Raw genomic sequence first — 10,828 nt, 5'->3', positions numbered from 1 at the left:
TGTAGGAAATAATATTGTAATACTGTGATAATACTTTGCATACTTTTATTTTTGTTATATACAGGGTAAGTTTTTGAGACGGGTCAGAAAGGAAAAATCTTTAGAGGAGTCAAGGAACACCCGGATGGAACGATATTTTCTATCGAGAAAATATCATGGAATCATGTTTCTAACTAACGGTACACTATTGAACTTTCTCGTCAAGAATTTTCATCACGACAACTTTATTAATATAAAATTTATGAAGGTTTAAAGGGTCGTAAATGTTAATCCCTAAGCTAGGATTAATCACTACCCAAATTTATTATCATCCAATAATCGTCGCTTGTTTAGTTTATTTATCGCTCACTAAAATTCATAGCGATCAAGTTATTAAAACAGTATCTCATCTTCAGTCGCTGAGTTTTTTTAGTGGCTTGTTTTATTATTCCCCTGTAGAAAACACTAGCTGTGCCCCGCGGTTTCACCCGCATTGCTCCGCTATTGTTGGTCTTAGGGTGATGATATTATATAGCCTTCCTCGATAATTTTAACCTAACACCGAAATGATTTTTCATATCTCACAATTAAATCCTGAGATTAGCGCGTTCAAACAAACAAACTCTTCAGCGTTAAAATATTAAGTATACCTACATAATATATAGTTGAATCCGTTTCTACCAGTGCTTCGCTATATGCATCCATAAAACGCATCCTCAGAAACAGCAAAACACAAAGGCCCGCGAATTTCCAAAGCCTCGACTAGGTTCTGTTCGTATAAGTAATGTTTTAAAATATCTCGACAAAAGTTAATCCATTTGAGTAAATTTTAAATGAGATAGATAATGTTTTTTCTAGTAATATGCATAAACGAAAGCTGAAATTAGTCCGACTCGTAACTAAAATTTTATAGGCTTTGTAAATTGCCTTAAAAACCTGCCTTCACTGACCCAAAAATGCACCCTGTATCCAGTTTGTTTACACTTGTTTATGTTAGTTTTAAACGTATACCTATTTCGAGAAAAAAACTATTGGCCGACCGTCTAGACGAGTTCGCCTAAGTCTCAACATAACTAGTAAGTTGTGTCTTTCCGTGGAAACTTTCCGCTCAAAATTTTCCACAAACTCATTCGACCTCCACGTTTATGCCAAACTTTACCACACGTAATTTATTCAAGGTAAGAGTAATAAATAATAAAAATATTTCTTTATGATGACGTTTTCAGGAGAATTTAGTTTTTGAGTCGCGAAGGCAGAGATTTTAACTTTCTTAAGATATTCTACACACGGTTTTCTTCGACATGGTTGAAAAAAAAAATCAAAATCTCCTTTAACCAAAATATTTTTTTTTAAATGTAATAAAACCAAAAAACCTTTTTTCTTTGAAAACTCTAAAATTTAGCGTTCTCACAGCAATATTATGTCAACACAAAATTTTCCTACAAAAATTAAGGCTTATTTGAATCCGTATTTAAATCATCGAGATATATTACTAGAGGGGTTATTCCAAACAAAAACATTGCGCGCGGCCGATGTGGTGGGGTACGTGTGGAACGAGCGAGGCGTGGCTTCAAGTTCAAAGATTAAGCAATGCGTGCAGATGCGACACATTGTGCAATCTGTTTACTCGGTACTATCTGGTGGTACTGATACTAGGGAATTAATAAAACGAGGATTTTATATTAAACTATGTATTTTAATTTCCTTTAAATAATATCAATTTATTAAGCTTTTGTCGTTTTGTGTAGTAATCAATAGTTTTATCAGTTTTTGCTTCATGATGTAATTTAAATGGATACGATGATTCAATGTTGATGGCGTTTACGTATAAGAAACTCACATTTTGAAAAATCTCACGCGAGATTCGAGGATGGGGGAGGGGTTGAATAAATTCTCACGACATCTCACCAGGGGGGGAGGGAGGTGCAGAAAATTTTAAAAAACACCTCACGTAATTTATGGACGCCCCCTTACTCGATCACAATTTTTGTAACTTTACTATAAACAGAACTACATTTAAAAATATACTTTATTTATTGAGTTATAAGGTTGCTTCCATTCTGTTTATTTACATTCTCAAAAACATCAATCGCTGCAGAGGTGGCTTGCGACAAAGGCGGCTTGTGTCAAAGGCCTCGGCGATATCATTTAAGAACATAATATTATGTACTTTAGGCAAACTTGTTATAAGATCTATTTTACTTTCTTATTAGTCCATTTGACAAGGATATTGGGTAAGATACCTATTGGAATAATTTTATTATTATGTATGTACTTATTAAATCCGCGAATAAAAAAAATTTTTAGTCGTGAATATAGAAATTGGGTCGCATTTTTTTAATCCGCGAATAGTAAAAACACGAATAAAGGAAGCGCGATTAAGGAACTTTTACTGTATTAGTTTCTGTGAATGTTGTGTTTATTTGTAATTGTTGTGCATAATAATTTATAAATCCTATTGGAACAACTATTGATTAGGCTTTTTTTAATAAATAAAAATAGGTAAATAAATAAATATTACTTAATATAACCTACCGTTTTACTTTGCGTAGTCGGGTAAAAGTATAAATATTTAGGTACTACACCACGGTAATCTTTCCTAGTAGATATTGTATATACATAGTTAAAAAAATCCAGTTACATTTTTTTAACAGACTCATCGATAGTGTCACGTCTGTGCTGTTAGTCTATGAAAAATGGCGCGAAACGCAGAACGCGTGGTGATTTTTCGCAAAATGATAACAATATTAGTAAAATGCATGACTTACTCATAATAAGGAAACTTACTGGTGAAAAGTCACTCCTCGGGCTTTGTTTGTATTATGGGAACTGTTAAAACAATATCTAAGCAAACACGAAGGCATTTTGAACAGAGCAATAACACGTGTTGACGCGGCAAGCGGGGGGCACAGTCCGACACAGACTAAAGAGACTTGTGATTCTTACCTCTAGCTCGTGTTAAAGAGAGTGTAGTAGCGATCGCCTCTCTAGTACGTAGTACATTCTATCTCTATGATTTAAATACGTCTATGTTCATACGTAACATCATATTAATATTAATGCAATTTGCGGTACCTACTTCAAAATAATGTTTAAATAGAGGACTTGGATTCCGATTTTTTCCAATAAATAGAAGTTTACTGTATGTAATATACGTGAATAAGTATAAAATCAATACTAATATTATAAAAGTAACTCTGTCTGTCTGTCTGTTACTCAATCACGCCTTAACTACTGAACCAATTTGCATGAAATTTGGTATAGAGATATTTTGATACCCGAGAAAGGACATAGGATAGGTTTTATCCCGGAAATCCTACGGGAACGGGTTTTTCTTTGAAAACGCGGGCGAAGCCGCGGGCGGAAAGCTAGTTAATAATAAGTAAATTATAAAATGGAACAACAATCTAAGGAAAATATACCTACATCAAGTTATCTCCTTCAGTAGCTACATTAGCTAATATTTTTAAGCTATTGCATAGCTCGCGGGCCTTGAGCGCGGGGACCAAATCGAGAAATTCCGTTACGAAAAAACTTCACGCTCCCCACTCCGACGGGCACGGAGGTGTGGCTTGAAGGCATAGCATCGCATTTATAATATTAAGTATGGATTAAGTAAGTAAATTATTCGAAAAGGAGACAATGAAAAACCTTTCGGCACAAACCCGTATATTTTAAAAACTTAATCTTTTAAAATAATATTACCATCTAATAAACGCCGTAATAGAAACATTGCTATTTTATTACAAGGAGATATTTTGGGTATAGTTGGCGTTGTGATGAACTTTCGCGGCCAGTGATGCAACTTAGAAATTTGAAAAGAACAATGTAAGCTAAAGTTATTATTGACACAAATCTCTAAACAATTTCGGAACACAGATATTTATTTGGTTTTGTATTTTTCATTTTGGTACCTAGTGACCTAGGTTTTGTTTCTCCTTTATTTATTTGAGAATTCTAATCAAAACGATGTAGGTATATTAACGAACCAAGATTTAATTGTAAAGGTCGCTGATCCGTATGCAACTGATGTCCACAAACCATAACTAGGCCATATCTAGGAGTATAGTTACACTTAATATATTCATATTAAATTAAGATATGTCTAAGATATGGCTGTATCGATTTTGATGAAATTAATTGAATACTTCAAAGTCTAGGTTGAATACTCTTAACCCACTTTATGAGTCACATGCACTTTATCTTACAATTTCGGAATGATGAAATGAAAAAAAAAAACTGCGTCAGGTTATAATAGTTCAGGATCCATCGCCCATTTTTGCAAGAGATTACTATCAAGCTAATTTTCCGTGAGTAGCTTTATTTTGATGAGACGACCAATAATTTCATGTACGAAACTCTCGATTGTGGTAGCTAACAGAGGTAACTAGGATAATTTTTTTTGATTTGATGGTTCTCAAATATTTATTATGCAGTTTGTAGGACAATATGTCTGTTGAATTACCTATATAAATATTAACTAAGTGAAAACAAAAAAATCAGCTGGTTAGTAATCATTTATCGACCTCGTATCGATACACATTGGAAAGAGGGGACTCTTTGATCAAACCATAGATTTTGTAGCACAAATATTTTTTCGAATAATTTAGATAATTATATTGAGATTGAACAAAAAAAAAATCAGTTTTAGTAATAAATATTTGAGAACCATCAAATCAAAAAATTGTATCCTTGTTAGCTACCACAATCGAGAGTTCGTATAGGAAATTATTGGGCGTCTCATCAAAATAAAGCTACTCACGGAATAGCTTTATTTTGATTACGCTTGATAGTAATCACTTGCAAAAATGGGCGATGGATCCTGAACCTCGTATCGATACACATTGGAAAGAGGGGACTCTTTGATCAAACCATAGATTTTGAAGCACAAAAATTATTTCGAATAATTTAGATAATTATCTTGAGATTGAACAAAAAAAAAATCAGTTTTAGTAAAAAATATTTGAGAACCATCAAATCAAAAAATTGTATCCTTGTTGGCTCTGTTAGCTACCACAATCGAGAGTTTCGTATAGGAAATTATTGGGCGTCTCATCAAAATAAAGCTACTCACGGAAAATTAGCTTGATAGTAATCACTTGCAAAAATGGGCGATGGATCCTGAACTATAAAATAAAACAAAACTTTTTTATTTTCTACGTTTATTATTTACACGGCCTTATCATGTAGACTTTTATTATATCATGTTCAACTACATAAATAAATATTTACAACTTACACAAAAAATACTAAACACTATTTTTCAATCGCTTCTCAATTCTTCGAGCAAACCATTTTGCAATCGAATGATATTCCATTAGGATTAGATGGTTCAATATTTAATCTTTGGACTTCTGAAGGAGATGGAATAACATCATCGTTAGAAGGTTTATCATAGTTGTTGTTCCTTGAAAGCGGGCGCGTTAAATGTTTAGGAGACACAGCTTCTTTCACCTTTGATAAGAATGCATTTTCAGCAATATTAGGCAATATAGATTTTTTACTGGACCTTCTTGAACTCGTTTCTATCGTTGGCCCAGAATTTCTACCTTGTGACGATTCACCTAATGTTTGGACATTATTTTCATCGCACGTAGATGTTTTAGGTAATGTTTTCGTATAGGTAATTTCACTGGGAGAAGTTTTTGGCTCCCTGCTTATTTGTTTTCTTGCTGATGCATTCGATTCCGGCAAAACCCACCTTGATTGATTTGGTCGGATATCTTTTTTTGGTAACTCTATGGGATTTCGAGAAGAAAACGATTCAATTTTCGGCAACGATTCCACTATTGGCGGTCTCTTTGTAGTAGTGAAAGAAATAGTTTCCTTGCTTTCTCTCGCTAACTTTAATCTTTCGTGTAAAGGAAGCGGCCGTTTTGAATCTACTTTTTGTCCGAGACGTAAATTGTCAGTTCCCTTGTTTGTCGTTATAGGTCTACTTGATGAAAGGCCATTTGAAGCACGGGAACTTGGAGATGAAAGTGAGGGATTTTGTTTTGAAGAAGACAGTCTTGACTTATCATTTTTATCTAATACAGATCTTAATGTAGATTTGTTTATGTTGTCTCTTGAATTAACAGATAATGATGTTTTTGGATTTGATTTTTTATTTTTTCTGTTTGGCTCAAGATATGCTGTGCGTTCGCGTTGTTGCAAGACGGACGATGGAGTTTTTGAACGACTCATTAAACTTTGGTGAAGTTTTTTTAGTCTATCATTTAAATCTGCTTGGAAATTACGTAATTTATCGTTAGCATTTTCATGCGCTTCATCGACTGTTTCAATAATATCAGTAGGATTTAAAACTGTATCTCTTAGCAGTGGAGAATATCTACTATTTCCTCCTTTAGCTTCTTTGAAAGTTTTACCTGAACTTTCTTGAACATTTGTTAGGACCTCTTCCGTAAATGATCTCAGATTATTATTCGTAATATCTGATCTCAAGCCTGATGGAAATTCACACTTATTATCGGAACCAACGCCGAGGAGGGGTAAGTTCAAAATGTTTGGAACATTATTTTCTAAATAAGATCGAATGTCATCAATGCCTGGAATTCCTAAACCATTCGTTTCAATTTCTGTAGATCTCATGTTTTTGTTTAATCCAAACGACCTTCGTGTTGAATGTGGTTTCATTGTTAAAGTAGCACCTAAAATATCACTACCTTTCCGAAATGCCTTTTGTAATTTGACAGGTTTTAAATCTAAAGAATTTGGAATAGGCAACTGCGTTTTATAAGATTTCATGTTAAATTTAGGTAATGGAAGTTGCTTAACACCATTTATTTCTTTTAAAGTTGGTTGATACTGAAATATGTCAAGATTTATATCTTCTAAAGAGTCCTCTACCACCGGATTTCTTAAATTATTTTTACTATTTGGAATATTATACGAATATTGATTTGATCTATAACTGGTATTTATAGGTTCACTTGCTGCTACATTCATTTCATTATTGTCTTTATACAACCGTTGTGGACTACTGTTTGTATCATCTTGTATGACACATTCAAGATTCGTCGAATCTCTTTGAAGATCAAGATTACTTTCTTCAACATTTGCGGGCGTTCTATAACGTTCATTAATATTCATTCCTGTGTCAACGTCTTGCTTCATATCGTGAGACATTTCATTAGATTTTTGAGTGCTTTCTACGTCATTATTCTTTAAAAGTATCTTGTCAGACATATGTTGTAAATCTTCCATGCTAAGATTATCTTTGAATGAGGCACTTGAACGGTCTTCTTTCAAATGTATATGTTTATCCATTATGCTATTAGGAGAATGTTTGTTGTCAATAGCGCTTCCTTTTTTATCAAGATTTAATACATTATCTAAGCTAGATCGTAAATTTTCATGCATCATGGTATTAGCTTGTCTAAAATCTTCCAATGTTTTTAACACGTTATCTTTTATGGATGATATACCATTGGAACGCTGTGTACCAGTGCCATCTTCTGATGCAGAGGAAACTTCTCTCACATAATTTTGCTGAGAAAGATAATTAGTTTCAGGTTTAACATTATTTTCCATATTTGACTCATTTGGTGATGTTAGCATGTTTATGCTGTTACGACTTTCACCAGTTAAGGCATCGTGTTCCCGGAGGGAGTTACCACCCAGTGACGGATTTTTATCAAGACATTCAGTTTGCGGCATAATATTATAATTATTGTGGTCGGGCACTATATGTTTTTGACTATCATAAGTTTGCTGTTTATCAAAATTGCTTTGAATAATATTCGATTCTTGTGGTGATGGTATATTATTTAAAATTTTGGTATGAATATTATTATTTTGATTCAATTTACTTCTTTCAGGTGAACAATCTCCTGTATCGGTATCATCAATATTTTCTATGTTTTGAATCTTGCTCAGAACATTATTGCTTGCATCAATGGCAGGTTCAAAAATAGGATTGTTCATTTTATAAGCAATTTCTTCAGGATGCGTAGTAGGTTTTCTCGCAATTGATACTTTTCGTGGAGGAATAAGTTCAACATCTCTCAAGTTCATAAGATTATCCAAATCTAAAGGCCTTCGTGCATTTAATAACTGTCTTATATTAAGTGCAGGTTGTCGTGTATTTATTGCAAAGGGATTCAGTCTATTAAATGGGAGGAAACGACCTCGATTTCCACTTGGAGAAAAAGGAAGCGCTTGAAGGGTCCTTCCAGGTAATCCTAATGTATTGGGTATATTTAAATTGTTATATAAGTTACTTGGCGCATAGTTTAAATCAAATGGTCCAGACAAAGAGTTAGTTAAGCTAGGCAATGAATTTCTGCCTAGAATATTAATATTACCATAATCGCCAGACGAAGGATAAACACATCTATTTTCTTGATTATGAGATGCTTCTGGTACGGTATCCATATCCATGCTTTCTCGTGCATCTGCTGGACTGACTATAGCGACTACATCATCAATCAACGCATCAGGGTCTAAGCTTTGTATTGCACTTCTTGCAGCATCTCGAGCGAGCGCTTCTTTATACTCTTCTTCAGTAGCTTCCCGTAAAGTTTCTAATACAGATGACGCAAGATCAACTTCTGGTTCAAGAAGTGGCTTTAATTCTCCATTTTTTTCAATTTGTCTGTAAATGTAAGAATTTAAATGTTATTGTTATATAATTATTAAATCTGAAACTATATATACTACGTTAAGTTTAAAATTGATACGTTACCTTGCAAAAGACTTTGTGGCGCTGAAAACTGGTGAAAAAATAGATGATGCTGTGTCTGAATCATCATTGCGTGAGTTACAAGGACAGGTCATGGTGTTAACATTTTCCGATGCACTAAGGTCCGTATCACCATGTCGTGATGTAGGGCATGGACAACAGTCTCCTGCTTTTCGGACATATCGGGATATTTCTTCTTCGTTTGTCACTGGTTCTGAGGATACCTTTAGGAGTAGAATAAAAATCTAAATTACAATTATTGATTTACGATTCCAGTATAGTTGATATCGTTAGCATATTGAAATTTAATAATTATTACTAGCTCGAAACCCAGGCTCCGCGCTAGTACATATTTTTTGTAAGATTTTCAAATGTTTAACAGTTATTATCCTAATCCAAGCAGAGACGAATGTTATAATTAATCATCTTATACGGCAGTAATGTAACTGAGAAATTGTGAAGGTCAAGGAATAGGTGACGCGATAAAAAGTATTAAAAATATTGTTTCCTATATTTGCAATATAATTTATTTGTTCATTTAATTTGTCCTATTTATAATCTGTATTATCATATTTTTGTAGTAGATCTGGTTTAATATAAAATATGATTTTAATAGACTCACATTTTGTAACTGTTTTAAAACCATTTTCATATATAAACTGTGACTTTAACTAAGGCCCAGATTCACAGTCGTGACTTTACTTTACCGCAAAAGAGTCTTCACAAAGTAAACTTTGTATGACCGAAGTTTACTTTCAACATATTTAATTTCAGAGACAATTGCTTGACTTTCCTAAGAAAAGTACGGCCTCAAAGTAAAGTACAGGGAAAGACGTGTGACTGTTAGATTATACGCATAATTTATGTTTTTGAGAACATATAATTGAATTAAGTTATATCTTATATATAAAATTCTCGTGTCACAATGTTAGTCTGCATACTCCTCCGAAACGGGTGGACCGAATCTCATGAAATTTTCTGTGCATATCGGGTAAGTCTGAGAATCGGCCAACATCTATTTTTCATATGTACCACGGGCGAAGCCGGGGCGGACCGCTAGTTTCCATATATAATAATAACATTATTATTTTATATCAAAAATTAATTGATTAGAAAAAAACACAATGTTACCTACATTGTGTTTTTTTTTACGTGGATTTGCAATACGTGGATTTGCAATAATAATTGTCAGTCAGGTAGCAGTTTCAAGTCCGTTATAACAAGCCAGGGTCGGGAAGATTGTAGTAGAAATATCAAAAACCGGTAGCCACAGCAAAATTCGTCAGAAAAGTATTATAATGTTATAAGACAAACGAAGCAATGCAACGATCAACAAATCAACAAAAAAATGTCACTCAAATCGACATGACGTTTCGAGCTATAACCCAACCATATTAAAATGCGTTTCTGTTCTAGGAAATTAGTTTAAAATGAAGGCCTACATGATTTATACGCATAGTCATGTAAAGTTTACTTTGAGACCAAAGTCATGATTATCGACTCCTTAGCCTTTACTAAGTAAAGTATAATTTTCGGAAAGTAAAGATGAGCTTGACACGACTAAGAAATATATTTTTCTGTGAAAGTAGATCTTTCCTTCAAAGTAAAGTTAAAGTGCGATCTGTGAATCTCGGCCTAAGTATAAAGAGTAAATAAAATAAATAAATTAACTAAGTTTAACTGAAAACTATAAAGTGTATAAATACTCACTAAAATCCATTGCCCTAAAAAGAGCAATAATCCCACACACTTCCACATTTCACAAGTCGGTTAGATCCGACATTAATTTAGAATTAAAATAATAATTTGAGATTTAACCTTTATTATATAGAAAAGATCTTATCATCTATCTTTTTACTGATTATAAAACATTGATATGACATCAATTATGTGATTTGAGAGGAATACGTGACTTTTCCGATTTAACTTTTAAGAGATAAGTATTGTATGATAACTATTACTATACGGTTATTTGCTTTTGCATGAATTTGCGTTAAGTGTAATTATTGATGGAGGCAGAGCGGGTCCGCGAGAGAAATCCTACCGCGGACCCAATTCGTCGTCGACGTCCTATTGGGCGTCGACGCCATGTTGCGGCCGCTTTACACGGTCGCAACTTGCCTCCTTGATAATGGGCGCCGGTGGGAACGGGGACATAATCCATCA

The 10,828-nt window shown here is 33.7% G+C and overlaps 1 protein-coding gene across 1 annotated transcript; it reads right to left on the bottom strand.

Annotated features, from left to right (window-relative positions):
• Positions 1-5,253: 5,253 nt before the first annotated feature.
• On the bottom strand, positions 5,254-10,420 carry LOC149479032 (uncharacterized). The gene is made up of 3 exons (XM_089708438.1): positions 10,373-10,420; positions 8,666-8,886; positions 5,254-8,575 (listed from the first exon to the last, which is right to left on the bottom strand). Exons 1-3 carry the CDS (start codon positions 10,418-10,420, stop codon positions 5,254-5,256), a joined length of 3,591 nt encoding a protein of 1,196 aa, XP_089564564.1.
• Positions 10,421-10,828: the final 408 nt, after the last annotated feature.

The sequence above is a fragment of the Colias philodice genome, chromosome 21, assembly GCF_061535455.1.
Source record: "Colias philodice isolate Cphi_HAF_F1 chromosome 21, ilColPhil1 Martin Lab GWU primary, whole genome shotgun sequence".
NCBI lineage: Eukaryota > Metazoa > Arthropoda > Insecta > Lepidoptera > Pieridae > Colias > Colias philodice.
This window is presented reverse-complemented; position numbering and strand designations above follow the sequence as displayed.